We start from the raw sequence: 17723 nt of genomic DNA on the forward strand, positions 1-17723 counted from the left end.
GGGCATCTGCCTCCTGGGCGCGTCCTGGGTGACATGTTCCGGGCATGTCCCACCGGGAGGAGGAACCCGGGGCAGACCCAGGTCACACGGGAAAGATTATGTCTCTCGACTGGCCTGGGAACGCCTTGGTGTTCCACCGTACAAGCTGAAGGAGTTGCCTGGAGAGAGGGAGGTTTGGGCTTCCCTGCGGCTGCTGCCCCCGCAACCCGACCCCAGATAAGTGGAGGATGGATGGATGGGATGGACCAGCAACATACAAGATATTTGTCACAATTTTTTTTTTATAAATAAAAAACAAAAAAAAAGCTGATATATATGTAAATATAACATTTTGCAGAGGATGTCACAATTTATTAATAAAAACACAGTAAATAGTGGTGACAAAAATTGGACTTGAAATCATACATTTAATTTATCTCTGTCTGTAGTCAAAAGTTACAGGAAAACCTTCAATTGCCCGATTTGTTATTGAAAAAGACAAAATTTAAAAAAAAGAATAGACAAGAATAGGAGGTTTGTGGGTAAGCACAGGGATTTTAACACAATCAATGACAGGCCGCTCTGGTCTTTCGGGAGCTTTCATTTGATCGTGATTTCCACTCATGACTTCACATATAATATCCAAGCACAGCACACACACAAACCACTCCAGCTGTACAGATACCAAACACAATATGTAGATTACTTGTGGTCGGAACAACATATATGTTCTGAGATGAATAAATTATTTCCAAATTGATGATGCAAATATTTGAAAACTAAAATAAAGTGTCTTGTAGTGCTATAGTATTATAATATTCTATTTTATTTTAGTTTTATTTGGAGGAGGATGGTCTCCTCTGTAGGTGCTGAAGTCAGCTGTGCACTAGATGGCACCTCTGGACAACCAGAGGCCTCCATGTGTCATTTGAATCATATGAAACAAGCGTCAACACAAAAGGAGTTTATTTTATGACAAAGAGACGAGAGCAGAGCAAGGGAAGAATCTGACCTAAAAGGTAAACCCAGCATTGAATACACCTGTAAACATATCTGTCAACTGTTTATTTCTTGAAAATCATCTTGAGGATGTTTCTCATTTTTTCTGCTTTCTGCAGAATGAGTATTAGGTTTAGGTGTGCAATTCTCACCTGCAGCAAACTCCAGAAGTCAGTCTTGACTTTTTTATCAAGCATTGGTGGGCTGTAGTGTTTTTTCATACAGCACAAAATGAATAGAAAACACAAATGTGCAATCTTGTAAAAGCAATTTGTGTGCACACAGCATTTGGATAAAGGAGTGTGAAGTTTGAAACAATTAAATGCTGCGTGTTGTTTCTCAGTAGTGCACAGATTAACCAGATTTAAGTAGCTTCCAGTGAGGAATATGCATTGTTTAGTTAAGCATTAGTTAAAAATGTTAAACATGTTGTACCCAAGTGTTAAAAGTCAAGAAAAGATTCAGTGTATGTGCACAGTATGTATGTATGTTAGCGATCAGTTAGAAATGGTGAAGAAAGTGAACTTTTAAATCACTTGAATTAAATTCCTGCAGGACATGTTCTGTTTCTAGCTTAAATTAACTCTGCGCCATTCCTAAAATTACTTTTACTGAAATATCAGCTTGTTCCGCATGATCATCTTGACTTCTTTTCTTGAACATTTTCACACAGCCAACCTTACATAATCTATCATGTCTTCACATTGGGAAGCAAAATCTGAGTTTACAGCACCATATATGTCTTGAAAGACGTTCCAAAAGAACTTGGAGGCATTTCAAATTTTGACAGTTTGCAGCACATGTAACTGTGATTTTCAAAGCTGGCAAAGTTCTTGTAGTGCAATTAATTTTAAGTGGTGTCTAAATTCTGGGTAGTCTCAAGGATAGGAGACAAACTATACTGTAAGTAATTTTAAGTATTGCATAATGTCTTGTTAATTTTGTGGAAAATCCCTCCATCTTACAGTTGTTGTTTCAACTTGTAAATGCGTTAGAATTTTCGAGATGTGGGCTGTATAATGGAGCAGAGTAACATTGCTGGTTTCTTACAGGAAAGGAGACCCTCCTTTGTGAACAGTGATTGTAAAAAAAACAAACAAATTAAATTAGACTTGGCTCCATCATTATAAGGTCATAAGCCTGCAAATTTTGTTGGTATTAAGTTTTTCTTAAACTTTGGTAAGGGAAAACAGTCCTCACTCTCATGCACATCAGTGTAGTGAGTATTAAATACAGATGTAAAAAAAATGATGTAAAAGGTCAAATTATGCATTTCATAATATGACCAACACCCTGGAAAATACAACATATTTTCAGAGTAAGATAGGAAAATATTGTTTGGTTTTCTGCAAAATTACCATGAAATTAGAAAATACTTCAAATTACTTATGCACGACTTAAGTTTACTTACAGTATTATTATTTCCTTGTTCATGTAAAAACATAAACCCTTTATTCTGGTCTGCCTACGTTTAAGTATTTAAGTGCAATTACATTATAATTTTAAATGTAACACATTGGAATTTCATTTAATTACAGGAATTCCCCCCTTAGTTGTGAGTCGTATTACAAAGTGCTTTCCTTACAACCTCCAGTTATCAACCTTGTTTATTAACACAGGCTTTCTGCTTCAGTCAACACAGGTCCCGAGGAAAAGGTAGAAGACCAATGCTGAGATATGTTTTAAGTATTCCAGAGTGTACTGTTACAGTTGTTGTTTCATTCCCAAAGTGTCAGCTGTTAAACTTTAAACTCCATCAATTTGAGCACAAAGTTCTTAGAAGGCATTCAGGTGTGACACTCTTGCGCACAGAGATTTTAAAGCGGCTTTATTTCTTTTATTATTGGACAAATTAAAGTGAAATCATTCTCTGTATTGAATAGTCTTTACTACAGTGCTGTAACATATGCCAGATTTGACAGAACATTAAACCAAGCATAACAAACAAAAGTACATATACATGAATTTTCTGCATTTATTTTAGCAATTTATTGGCTTCTTTAGTTCTATTACTTAAGTACAGCTCAAACTGCATCTGAAAATTATCTTACCACAGCTCAGAATCTGTATCATAAGGATACCTCAATAAGACAGAGTGTGAACTTCCTGCTAGAGAAGTTTTCTTCACAAAGTTTAAGGACAAAACAGAATGTAAACAAACAAAGATGCTGGTATTCTGTTTAACTCTTACTCTGCTCTCTTTCCTCCTTCATCTCCACTTTTGTTTTTTCACTCACAGCTCAGAACCTCATGTTTGTTCTGATTTGAAGGCACCATGAACAACACAGCAAACCTGATACCTCATCAAGATTTGTGGCGCAATGTGACGGTTGCAAACACCACCTCATTTTACCGTCCTGCTGTGGACCCAGTGATTGGCAATGTCATTACAGTAATGTTTACAATCATAATCATCATCACCATGGTTTCACTTGGATGCACCATGGAGGTGTCTAAGATCAAGGTGACCAAGATCAGCAGTGAATGCAAATGTATGTGTGGTTTGTCTATATGCAGAAAAGCATTGTGACAAAGCTTGAAAAAATTACACGTAAGCAGGGTTTTCGATGATGTCCTTATGCCTGACAACACATTCCAGTTCCTGCAAGGAATTGCTGAGCATGTTGAAATATAATGGATAAAATACGTAATGAACATCACCATTTTTTCTAAGTAAATATAGTTGATGTGAAATTCTCACCAGATGTTGGTAGCAAACCATTTGATCCATTCATGAGAAATGACGCAGGGAAAAAAGTAGCTAACTGAAATCAGTAAATAGAAAGCAATCCTGCCGCTTAATGCAAATCTATTTCACCTGGTTTAGTCCCAAATGATTGCCTATAAAAAGGTGTCTCATTACCACACAAGAAGCATCAGATGAAGGGTAAAACCAACAAGATTTCTCAAGACCTTCGCAGCCTTATTGTTGCAAATCATAGTGATGGCATTAGTTACAGATAAATGTCTAAACTACTGAAGATTGCAGTGTAGCACTGTTGGGGCCATAATTTGGAAGTGGAAAGAACATAATTTCACCATAAACTGCACATGACCAGGTGCTACCAGACAGACGAGTGAGAAGAAACATCAGAGGAGGCACAAGTGTTTCAAAGAAAACAAGTAAAAACACTCAACTGCCATGGTTTGTATGCACACCATACATACCTCAGCACACAAGACTCCATTACTGAAGAGAAAGCATGTTAAAGCATGTTTAAAGCTTGCTAAAAAGCATTTAGACATGCATGTGAAATATTGGGGGAATGTAGTCTGGTCAGGTGAGACCAAAACCATGTTTGAGGTCAAAAGGCACTGCACATTACCCCAAAATCAGCATACCGACAGTGAGGTTTGAAGGTGGGAACATCATGGAGTGAGATTGTTTTTCAGCATATGATACTAGCAATCTTCGTATAATTGAAGATGAATGGAAAAATGTACCGAGACATTCTTGATAACAATCTGCTGCCATCTACCAGGATGATGAACGATGAAGGGTGGACGTTTCAGCAAGACAGTGATCCTAAACACAGATCGAAGGAAACTGAGTTTCTTTCTCTGAAACTAGACTGGCCCAACAAGTCACCTGGTTTGAATCCAACTGAAAATCTGTGGTAAGAGCTGGAGCTCAGAGTTCATAGAACCTTTTATGTGGAAGAATGGCCAAAATCACACCTGACCAATCCACACGACTAGTTTCTCCGTACAGAAGCTGTCATCACCAACAAAGACTTCTGTACGAAATATTAATAATTTTTCCCTGTGTCATTTCTCATTACTATACATAACTTAATTAATGGACATCTATGGTTTGATTTCTTTGCATGTGTGGATTGGATGGGTTGTTAGCATCTGATGAGAATTTCATGTCAGTAGCACCTTTAGAAATATATTTACTTAGAAATGCTTATTTTACCTGTTGTAGATAATTTCTCCAGTGATTTCTAGGTGGGCATGCCTAGAAAACCTACAAAGGGAGGCATACTAATCACAAATCCAGTGTCTCAAAATATTATACCATCACCTAAGAGCAGTCATTAAATTATTTACAACTTCTGGAACAGTTCTTGATTTATACACTCTGCTTGGGTCTTCCATTAATTAGTGCATCGTGGCACTCCTGAGGTGCTATGATGATTTGATAATGGACCTTAGCTCACCTGTAATTTTGCTTTGTTTTTTTTTTCTCTTCCTCTTGACGATACCCCATAGATTCTATGTAGGATTCACCCAAGAGAGTTGGATGACCAGCCAAGCAAAGTAGCCTAATAAAATGGTCATCATAAAAATTATCAGTTTTATTTCTGTGTGCAGGTAATACAGTGGGGCAAAAAAGTATTTAGTCAGCCACCGATTGTGCAAGTTCCCCCACTTAAAATGATGACAGAGGTCAGTAATTTGCACCAGAGGTACACTTCAACTGTGAGAGACAGAATGTGAAAAAAAAATCCATGAATTCACATGGTAGGATTTGTAAAGAATTTATTCGTAAATTAGGGTGGAAAATAAGTATTTGGTCACCTCAAACAAGGAAAATCTCTGGCTCTCACAGACCTGTAACGTCTTCTGTAAGAAGCTTTTCTGTCCCCCACTCGTTACCTGTATGAATGGCACCTGTTTGAACTCATCATCTGTATAAAAGACACCTGTCCATAGCCTCAAACAGTCAGACTCCAAACTCCGCCATGGCCAAGACCAAAGAGCTTTCGAAGGACACCAGGAAAAGTATTGTAGACCTGCACCAGACTGGGAAGAGTGAATCTACAATAGGCAAGCAGCTTGGTGTGAAAAAATCAACTGTGGGAGCAATCATCAGAAAATGGAAGACATACAAGACCACTGATAATCTCCCACGATCTGGGGCTCCACGCAAGATCTCATCCCGTGGGGTCAAAATGATCATGAGAACGGTGAGCAAAGATCCCAGAACCACACGGGGGGACCTGGTGAATGACCTGCAGAGAGCTGGGACCAAAGTAACAAAGGTCACCATCAGTAACACACTACAACGGCAGGGAATCAAATCCCGCAGTGCCAGACGTGTTCCGCTGCTGAAGCCAGTGCATGTCCAGGACCGTCTGAAGTTTGCCAGAGAGCACATGGATGATACAGCAGAGGATTGGGAGAATGTCATGTGGTCAGATGAAACCAAAGTAGAACTTTTTGGTATAAACTCAACTCGTCGTGTTTGGAGGAAGACGAATACTGAGTTGCATCCCAAGAACACCATACCTACTGTGAAGCATGGGGGTGGAAACATCATGCTATGGGGCTGTTTTTCTGCCAAGGGGACAGGACGACTGATCCGTGTTAAGGACAGAATGAATGGAGCCATGTATCGTGAGATTTTGAGCCAAAACCTCCTTCCATCAGTGAGAACTTTGAAGATGAAACGAGGCTGGGTCTTCCAACATGACAATGATCCACAACACACCGCCCGGGCAACAAAGGAGTGGCTCCGTAAGAAGCATTTGAAAGTCCTGGAGTGGCCTAGCCAGTCTCCAGACCTCAACCCCATAGAAAATCTGTGGCGGGAGTTGAAAGTCCGTGTTGCTCGGCGACAGCCCCAAAACATCACTGCTCTCGAGAAGATCTGCATGGAGGAATGGGCCAAAATACCAGCTACTGTGTGTGCAAACCTGGTAAAGACCTATAGTAAACGTTTGACCTCTGTTATTGCCAACAAAGGTTATGTTACAAAGTATTGAGTTGTATTTTTGTTATTGACCAAATACTTATTTTCCACCCTGATTTACGAATAAATTCTTTACAAATCCTACCATGTGGATTCATGGATTTTTTTTTTCACATTCTGTTTCTCACAGTTGAAGTGTACCTCTGGTGCAAATTACTGACCTCTGTCATCATTTTAGGTGGGGGAACTTGCACAATCGGTGGCTGACTAAATACTTTTTTGCCCCACTGTAAGTCCTGTTAGAAAAAGAACTCTACATCTCCATAAAGATTGTCAACAGATGGAAGCTCAAAGTCCTCTAAAGTCTCCTGGTAGTCAGCTGAATTTGGATTTTCAATTCAATTTTATTTTATAGTGCCAAATCACAACAACTGTTGCCTCAGGGCACTTTATATTGTAAAGTAAAGACCATAAAGTTATACCGTTTACAATTGATAAAGTCGATTTGATTCTGTTTTTGTTCAGACAAACCCTGTATCAAGTATACCCTTATACTCGATACAGGGGTCCACTCTACCCTACCCAGGGCAGGGTTACTGGGGTCGTACCCTGGAGGCAATCCTCTCACAGCTCCGAAGTTATTCCTTTAATTGGTAAGGTGCTGAATACCATCCACACCTGTTTGCCTTTGTTGCTGTCTAGGTGTTCTTCGGTCTTTCTCTTGTAGTCTAACTTGGCCTCACGGATACCTCTCTCTTCAGGTTGACACATTCTGTGCTAAGCATAAAAGTGAAGCTGTAAATTTACTAGTTAATCTTTGTTTAACCCTCACTTATGGTCACAAGCTATGGGTAATGACTCAAAAAGAATGAGGTCAAGGATACAAATGGGTGATTGAGTTTTCCTTTAGTGACAGGGTAAGGCGCTCAGCCAATCAAAAGGGACTTGGAGTAGCAGCGCTGGTCCCACACATCGAAAGGAGCTAGTTGTGATGTTTTGGGTATCTGACAAGGATGCCTCATGGATGCTTTCTAGGTGAGGTATTTAGGGCATGTTCGTTTTGGGATGAGGGTCTGTGGCAGACCCAGGACTCAGTGGAGAGATTATATCTCTCAGCTGCCTTTGTAATGGCTCAGTGTCCCCCAAATGAGCAGGAAGAGGTGGCCAGGGTGAGGCTAGACTATGCTTCTTTGCTCCGACTGCTGCCCCATGACCTGAACCTGGATAAGCAGCAGAAAAGAAGTGGATGGTTGGATGGAACAAAGAATTCATGGTTTGAGTAATTTACTCAAACTGGAATAAAATATAGAAATATTTTGAGATACTGGATTTCTGAACATTATCTATTGTAATAAATACAGAATATATGAAAGTTTACCCTTTTCAATTAAAATGCACTTTTTTATAGTAATCTTAGTTTTTAAAAAATATATATATTTCATTTGGCCTTTTTCTGCTTTATTGGATAGACTCAGTGAAGAAGGGACAGGAAAGTGGGGGCAGAGAGAGAAGGGGAAGACATGCCGCCGTGTTCATGTTAATATAAACACAGTGGCATGATACATGTTTGGTAAATTTATGATCAATTTTGCTAACTTCTTCTGTTTACAGAATTACATCATGAAACCTAAGGGGTTGGCTATTGCAGCTATGGCCCAGTATGGGATCATGCCTCTTACAGCCTTTTGCTTAGTTAAGGTTGGTATTTATGTAAAGTTAAATAAGATTACTAACATGCAGTATAAATAATACACATTTGTCTTTACAAAGTTACAAATTTACAAATACAGACAGTGATTTATGATTTGTGTTCCCCACAAAAATCTTTTTACAGGGATTCATAATAAAAAATGTGAAAATTACACTGAGTTAACCAAAAAGAAGAACCAAAAACAGATTTTTTTATGTGAGGAAAATGAGTGGAACAGACTCAGGTGCAGACCAGATGAATTTAGAATAAAAGTCACAAGTTTATTAACAATCACACCAAGTGAAACTATTTACAGTGCATGGGACTGAGATTTTGAGGGATCCAGGGATGGAAGGGAAACGGGTTCAAAAAACACAGACTCTCCAGTTTCACAATCCTCTTCAGCACTCACGCTCACTTTCACTCCACACCTCACTGCCAGACTCAGGGGAACAGATCAGGAAATAGGGATGGGTCCAGGGATTTATATACAAGTAAACGTAGTTAGAACAGACTAGAAATTCACATGGGAAACAGAGGTTAACGGAGCTGTACTGCCAAGTGTTACTCAACTCAGCTCAGGCAAACTGGCAATCAGGCAGATTCATGGCAGGTGGGCACGTGAGAGGAGACGGTATGGTTTCCAGGAGGTCCAGAGGGAGGAAAATCCAAGCGAGCCACGACAGTCAGGAAGGCAGGGCAAGGAGCGTGGTGAGTGTGAACCCCATGGTTTGTAGACTGACTGATGTAGTAGAACCGAACAGGACAAGCGCTGAAGAGTCACACGGCAGGAGATTAATCTGATAGAACTGAGAACAGTAAGGCAATGTTAAACCTGGGACAGACGAGCATGAACTTGATCACAAGGAGTCAGAGTTACCACAACAGTAGCTGGACAAACTGGTGGAGAGTGGTAGGCAGTGCTGGTTTAAGAACCCTACTTACTGATTGCCATTGAAACGAGGAGCAGGTGAGGTGCTGGAAACTCCACCCCAGAGGACGGAAATCTGGAACTCCTCTAACAAAGAGGAACACCTCCCAGACACTCCCAAGGCACATGACAAAAGTTGCCCAGTATAATTGAATTTGTGTTGATGTACCAGTATATAATTGACACCAGACATTGTATTTTAGACTATTAGACATTGTTACTGTTATTTACAGCATCCTGCAAGAGGTTATTGGGATTTTGTGTTACAGGGGTTCCAGTTGAGTGATATAACAGGTGTGGTTGTTCTGGTATGTGGCTGCTGTCCTGGAGGAATTTTCTCCAACTCCATGGCTCTGGCTATACAGGGGGACATGAACCTCAGGTACACATGGGAAATTATGTAGTTGTAATACATTTATAATGAGCAAAAAGATGCTAAAAATGTCATTTGAAGTGATTAATGCTCAGGCAGAAAACTTTACAACAGTTATACCACTCGATTGTGTTTGCGAACTTTCTCACACTGTGTCTGCCTGTGCAGTTTTCAAATATAACACCAAGACAAGCACAATTCAGACAGTTCAGTTAGATTTTGGCATATCTCTATCTGATGTCCAGCATGTCAGTGGAATATTCCAGGAAGCAGGAATATCTCTAGTAAATTGTTTGAACATCAGGTTGACAAGGACATTTAGCGTTGTGCAGTTATGAGAAGGGTTAATGGGGTCAGTAAAATACGAGGAATGTGGAAATCATGAAGTCTGTGAGAATCAGATGTCATTTTTAATTCAGAAAGGCTAGTTTCCATAGCTCAGAGTAAAGCAACGTATTTGTCTCATCCTTGTCTTCTCCAGCATCGTGATGACTTCCTGCTCTACAGTGTTGGCTCTGGGTATGATGCCTCTCCTGCTCTACATCTACTGCCAGGGTTTCCCCAGCGTGCAGAACGCTGTCCCTTATGGTGAAATTATGTTATCGTTGGTCTTGATCCTTGTCCCGTGTAGCATCGGCATCATCATCAAGACCTACAGGCCACAGTACTCGAAGAAGTTCACGAAGGTTTGTGCATACTGACAGGAGAATGAAGGTCAGACAGATCACTAAAACTGATTAACAGTGTTGATTATTCAGTTGGTACAGGAATGGCAAATAAAGACTTCAATGACTCATATTTTAAATATTTGTTTAACAAAAAAAACCCAAACAAAACGGAAAACCTGTAGATTACATCATCCTACAAATTCTAGAATTTGCTGATTTTTTTTCTTAACTTGACACACAGAGAAACTGAATAACTTTGTCTTCAGACAAGTCTAAACATCTTTCTCTAAACTCAAATAATTCCTAATGATACCTAACGGCAGTCAGAGAGCTGTTGCCTAGCCTGTAGAGTTCTGTGCGTCACTTTGATATGCTTCCGCAGACCATCACTGACCCACCATACTAAAAAATATTACAGGCAGCATACTGTTTGCCATGGCTTCTCCAGACCCTCCACACTGTCAGGGACAGGGTCCACTAGCCCTTGTGTCATACTCGGCCCTTTTTGGGTCCCTTTGTGTGTTTGCATGAAAGCCATTTTCACTGTGTTGGGTGTAATATAGCCAAACTTGCCAAACGGCTTCGTTTTTGTAAAATATTTAAAATTCCAGTCTGATTTTCTTAAATCAGCCTAACACGGCTGAGCAGCAAAAATACTCACACTGATCACCCTCGGGACCGTTTTGGGCCCATTGACTTCCATTATAAACGCTATTTTTCACGCCAGAAAATTTACGGTCAAAGGGAGCGTCAGGTTCTCAGCTTAGGTTTTGTTTTGGACTACAGGCCTTAGAGTTGTAATTTTTTTATTTGTCCACCGGGTGGCGCCCTTGCTTCACATTTGACCTCTGCTGGAAAACAGCGGGCTGCTTGGACAGACCTGCCGGAAATGAAGCCTCATCTCCGGCGTGCAGCAGCGGCTTCGCCCGCTGATCGGGCGGACCATTTCTCGGTCCCTAGGACCATGAGAGGGTGCATTTTTTTTTAGTCAACAGGAAATGACGTATTTGTTGTCACGTGGTACCGGAAGTGTGCGCTGGAAAAAGGAGTCCGACGCAACATGCCCCGATCATCGTCGCGAGTTAACCCGGGAGAATGCACTCATTTCGGCCTAGAGGAGGAGCATTTGCCGCCTGGAGACCATTTTCTGGTTCTGGAAAAAAAAAAAAAAAGGCGATCGAAATGACTCTTGGTGCCAATCTTTAGTCCATCTAAAGGCCTAATTATAATAACAATCAAATATTACTTCAAATGTTTTTTTGGGAAAATATTTAGTTTTTTAGTTTTTTTTTTTAGTTTTTTTGTAATTTAAAGGGTTAAAACAACGAAAATATAATTAAAACTTTATATGAATATTTCAGGGAGAAGTAGTTTTAAAAGACTGACCAATTTAAAGTGAAAAAAAAAATTAATATTTAATATTTTTATTGCACTTTTTGGGCGTGGTCGATAGTGTGCATTTTATGAAATGCGCTCCTGGAAAAAAAATAAAAGGCGATCGAAATGACTCTTGGTGCCAATCTTTAGTCCATCTAAAGGCCTAATTATAATAACAATCAAATATTACTTCAAATGGTTTTTTTTGAAAATATTTAGTTTTTTTGTTTTTTGGGGCTAAAAAAACAGGGCGTTCATGTAATAAAACTGGGATTTAAAGGGTTAAAACAACGAAAATATAATTAAAACTTTATGTGAATATTTCAGGCAGAAGTAGTCTTAAAAGACTGACTCATTTAAAGTGGTAAAAAATATTAGTATATAACATTTTTATTGCACTTTTTGGGGCGGGACCTTTTTTGGTCCCCAGGGTGATCAACGTAAGTTTTTTAAAGGATGACACACTAGAGGACGTCTGGCCCTCAGGCCACCCTTATGAAAGAGACATTCACAGAATTTTTTAGGGCTCTGACAGTGCTCATCCTGTTCCTTTTTGCACAAAGGAGTTACCTGTCCTGTTGATGGGTTAAGAACCTTCTAAGGCCCTGTCCAGCTCTCCTTGACAGGGCCTATTAACTGGCTGCATACCACAGGCCTCCAAACACTTGACCCAGCTGTCTTATCAAGTTATAGGCCACTGTCGAACCTTCCTTTTCTTTCAAAACTTCTTCAAAGAGTAGTTGTAAAACAGCTATTTTCTTATCTGTAGAAAAAAATGTTTATTAGAAGAGTTCAGTCAGGTTTCAGAGCTCATTACAGTACTGAAAAGCCATTAATGAAGGTAACAAATGACCTTCTTATGGCCTCTGACAGTGGACTCACTTTTGTGCTTGTCCTGCTGGACCGCAGTGCAGGGTTCTGTCCTACGACCAGTTGTGTTTACATTATACAGACAATAACATTAAAGACATAGCATTCATTTTCACTGGACAGATAACACCCAACTTTATCTAGACCTGGATGACCTCTCATTTTCTGCTTCTAAATTCAGATAAAACTGAGTTTATTGTTCTGGGCACTAAAAATCTTAGAAATCAAGTCAAGTCAAATTTGCTTTATTGTCATTCCAACCATGTGCAGTGGTACAGTAAAGAGTGAAATGAGACAACGTTTCTCCAAGACCATGGTGTTACATATGACATATAACAGACAATCAACACAGGACTACATAGAACCTGACAGTACCTGACAGTGACTGTACCTGACAGAACAGTACGATACAGACACAACAGTGCAAAAGAAATGTGAAAAAGACTGAGTATTGTGCAAAAAGTAACGTGGTGTATGAAGGTGTGCGTGTGTGTGAGAGAGAGATTCTGCCTATAAGTGCTCGGTAGTGATGTGTATGAAGGTGTGCATGTGTGTGTGTCAGTCCAGTCACTAACTGTTTAGGAGTCTGACAGCTTGGGGGAAGTTACTGTTTCGCAGTCTGGCAGTGAGGGCTTGAATGCTCCAGTACCTCTTGCCAGAAGGCAGCAAGATGAAGAGTGTAGTGAGGGGTGTGTGACGTCCTCCAAAATGCTGGTGGCTTTACAGGTGCAGTGAGTGCGATAAGTGTCCATGATGGGCTTCAACGATCTTCTCAGCTGTTATGGTGTCTAACAACATCAGCTTAATATCACCTCTATCACCTTAGTAGAGCACTTCACTCTCAGACTGCAGGTTTATTTGTGGTTCCTAAGGTATTTAAAAGTAAAATGGGAGACAGAGCCTGCAGTTTTCAGGCCTCTCTTCTGTGGAACGAGCATCCAGTTTGGATTCAGGAGATAGACACTATCCCTACTTTTAAGATTAGACTTAAAACTTTCCTTTTTGCTAAAGCATATAGTTAGGGCTGGATCAGGTGACCCTGAATCCTCCCTTAGTTATGCTTCAATAGGTCTAAGCTGCTGAGGCTTCCCCTGATGCAATGAGTTTCTTCTTCACTCACCTTTTAAACTCATTATGTGTTTATACACCAGTCTGCATTTAATAATTACTCTCTGGCTCTCTTCCACAGTGTGTCTTTGTCCTGTTTTCCTCCTCTCACACACAGCTGGACACGGCAGATGGCCGTCCCTCTCTGAGCCTGGTTTTGCCAGAGGTTTCTTCCTTTTAAAAGGGCATTTTTACTTCATCTATCACCAAAGTGATTGGTCATAGGGGGTCATATCATTGTTGGGGTTTTCTCTGTATTATTGTAGGGTTTTACCTTACAATATAAAGTGTCTTGAAGCAACTGTTGTTGTGATTTGGAGCTATAAATAAGCTGAGTTAAGTTGAGTTGAATTAAATTTAAATCAATCAGAAATGATGAGGAGGGTAAAATCTCAACGGCCTCCACCTGTGAAACTATTCTGGTTTTGAACATTGTCTTGTTTTTGCATCTCTGGCACACCTGTTGTTGATTTCATCAACATCCAAGCCACTAAAACTGATTAACAACCCCCTCTCTACTTAACTGACCAGATCAATATCCCAGAAGTGTAATTTAATTGATCCTATACTCAAATTCTTTTGAGCAACACAAAAGAAGAAGAGAAGTCAAACACTGATTTATGTCCTGTCTTGTTGTTCTTAGGTAGGCATGATTATAATGCTGATTATACTTGTGGGGACCTTGAGCTTAATTGCTATTGGAAGCGGACATATCATCCTGACTATGATGTCTCCTTCGCTCTTGGCCATCGCTGGTCTCATGCCTTTGATGGGCTACTGCTTTGGATACGTGTTCTCTTCAATCTTCAGACTCATCCACAGGTAGGTTATTTGTTTAATTCAATCATCAATGGATATGTATATATATATATATATATACATATATATATATATACATATATATATATATATATATACATACACACACACACACACATATATCCTTCCATATGCCTTCAGGGAGCGGAGAACCGTTTCCATGGAAACAGGCTGTCAGAATGTCCCGCTGTGCACCACCATATTGAAGATAGCTTTCCCTGACGAAGTGGTGGGTCCTCTGTATCTATTCCCAACAGTCTACTTGGTGTCTCAGTTGTTGGAGGCGGCGATGATCATCATGCTGTTTAGGTGCTACCAAAGGTTCAAGAGAAAAGAGAAAGGTAAGAGTGACAGCAGGATTCAGATGTTACATTTTAACACAGGCCTTTTATCACGCAAGATAAAAAAAACAAAAAAAAACAAGTATCTACAGATGTATGGCTGGTCGTTATTTCACAAAAATTCAACTGTGACTTGATCAAGTGTGGGTGTGGATGTTGTGGACATCTGAAGTGGGCAATGCTAGAACAAAGTTTGGGTTAATTCACTGAACTACATCCAGGTTGCAGCATCTCAGATTGGAGTGTTTGCATTACTCCAGTTGCTAAATTTAAAATATTTTAAATTAAACATTTTTTAAATTTTGTGTTTGAAGAAACAGTACTTTTTACACTACACAAAGTATAGAGCAAAACAATAAATAATACAGATATATTCTCCCCAAAGTACTTTATTGTACCTTTATGGGCTTGTAAAAGGGGCGATGCCTTCTAAGGTACTCCTGTTGTACCCTTTCATGTTGTAGGTTATGGAGAACCACTATTGACAATATTATACTCTCATGTACTGGTACCCAAACTGACCTTTTAAAAAGGTGCTACATTAGATATAGTGTAATTTATTCTATATAATTTCATTATTAATAATGTATTTGCTTTGATTGTTAGTCATTTGAGTGGTCTCATTGATCACCGAAAGCATTATGTGCCTCATATCTGCCTCTACAAGAACAAAAGCCCTACTATGTGGCAACAGTGCTAACCACTGCACCACTCTGACCTGAGACGAACACACAATAAATGCACACTTGAGCCTCAGTTACAGGTATGAGACAGTTAAATGCAAATTTATGGCATTCTGCATTTAAGCATTAGTAATTATTATTAACATCTGGCACTCTCAATAGTTTAAATTCAGTTCAATTTGATTTCAATCCAATTTGATTTATATAGAGCCAAATCATAACAGTAGATGCCTCAAGGCACTTAGTATATTATATATAATATAAATGTATTAAGGTATTACATTCTAGGTTTTTATAATAATACAGAGAAACCCCCAACAATCAAACCACCCTCCTATGAGCAACACTTGGCCACAGTGGGAAGGAAAAACTCTAGTTTAATAGGAGGAAACCTTCAGCAGGCTTAGGGAGCGGCAGCTATCTGCCACGATTGGTTGGGTTGGAAACTAGGAAAACCTAGTTTACCTAGTTATTCTAGACACAGGAACTTGAACACATAGTACATTACTAAACACACAGTCTGTGGTTGAAGCAGCAGGAAAAAAGAGGCAGAGAAAATGAGCAATTCCACCATCAGGTGTGGATGAGCGAAAACAATACACGAAATTATGACCTGAGTCGTAACAAAAGGCAAGCACCAATGAGCCCACAAAAAGGTTTCTGGCTAAGAGTCTCTGCTGCCTGTTCTTGCTTTCCATTCTACACACAAAAAAAATGTCAAAACAGCACCAAAACAAAGCAAAGAATAACTTTGTGATTGTGTTTTGTTTAGACAGATGAATAACCAGACCTTAGGATTTCACATTTAACCACAGGTTGAGCAACTTTTGTGCCAAATCTTGGTTTGTGTTAATACATCTGCTTGTCTGACCCACAGAAACTTACCAGGCTGCTGCCACTGGAGAGGATCTGAAAGAGTCTGATGTGTGATGTCAATTACCACTCATATATGTCTCTATTGTAAAGCGCTTTGGGTGCCTTGAAAAGTGCTATATAAATCCAATCCATTATTATTATTATTATTATTATTATTATTATTATTATTATTATTAGCGTGAACGGTTTCACCAAAGGGGCTCCAGATGAAGTAACCAAAAATAGCTTACTTACAGCTTAATGAACAAATAGAAAAATGTGCAACTGTATTTCTTGATTATAAAACAGTATCATTATCTGAACCCTGTAAATGTATTAGTAACTTCAGTTATAAAGCACTAATGAAGCCAAAATCCAGTTTTAAATACATTTTTGAAAAATCTGATGAGTCTATCTTTTTCCTACATCATACAATTACAAGTTTCCACTGAAAATAAATTCATTATGTACATTTATGTTTTTTCAAGCTCTTGTCCACTAAGTACCAATAAGTACCACTGAGGAAATGCCAGGAAACACGTCCACCGTCTCATGGATTACTACATTACAGGCTGCAGTATGTGAGATGAGCAGAGCTCTGAGTTTGTGATATGCACTGCGTGAGCTCCACAGAGCACTGTCCAGTTTTCATTCCTGTTCACCTTGACCACCTTAGACTTTCAGTAGATCTCAAGGTCGTGGTGCCCACAAAACGGTTAGATGTAAACATGATGGTGCTCGACTTCAGAAGGAAGAGCACAGCTACATAGACCATCACTGTCCTGGGATAAGATGATGCCCAGGTACTCCACTAGGTACTCACAGGTACAGGAAGGCAGATCCATCTCCTGCAATTGATTGGGGTGGAGGGGAGGAGGACAAAACAAAAGATCCAGCTGGTCATGGAAAATTACCGCTCCTCTCAGAGCCTGGTTCTGCTAGAGGCTTCTTCCTGTTAAATGAGAGTTTTTTCTTCCTACTTTCACCGAGTAGAGTAGGGTAGATATATGGACAAATTTTGTATTTGATGTCAAGGAAAACTAACATTTTAAATGACAATGGGAAACAGTGGCAACAAAAAAGTTCTGGCTAAGAGTCTCTGCTGCCTGTATTCGTATTCCATTTTCCACAAAAAAGGCAAAACAAATACAAAAACCTCCATCAAATAGTAACTGTGCAATTGTGTTTTGTTTTTTGCTCAAGACCACTTTTAAAAAAAATCCCAAGAAAGTCTCCATGGAAGCACAAATATAAAGAAACAAGGGGAGGCTCAAGACTTTTGCACTGCACTCTCAGTGCAAAGGGCTGTCCGTGTATGTGCTGCTGGTTTTAAGGTTTATGAGAAACCATGCTTTGAATGCTCTAGTGAGATGCCACAGCAATCAAAAACAGC

At 39.6% G+C, this 17723-nt stretch overlaps 1 protein-coding gene across 1 annotated transcript; it reads left to right on the forward strand.

The window, feature by feature from the left end:
* The first annotated feature begins 3253 nt into the window (after positions 1-3253).
* On the forward strand, positions 3254-16405 carry LOC146652476 (hepatic sodium/bile acid cotransporter-like). The gene is made up of 7 exons (XM_085381934.1): positions 3254-3442; positions 8228-8314; positions 9507-9619; positions 10092-10296; positions 14276-14454; positions 14593-14792; positions 16353-16405. Exons 1-7 carry the CDS (start codon positions 3254-3256, stop codon positions 16403-16405), a joined length of 1026 nt encoding a protein of 341 aa, XP_085238060.1.
* The last annotated feature ends 1318 nt before the right edge of the window (positions 16406-17723 follow it).

Source organism: Rhamphochromis longiceps, linkage group LG15 (genome assembly GCF_057381845.1).
Source record: "Rhamphochromis longiceps isolate RC_006_pf linkage group LG15, R_longiceps_female_GT1.1, whole genome shotgun sequence".
Taxonomy (NCBI): Eukaryota; Metazoa; Chordata; class Actinopteri; order Cichliformes; family Cichlidae; genus Rhamphochromis; species Rhamphochromis longiceps.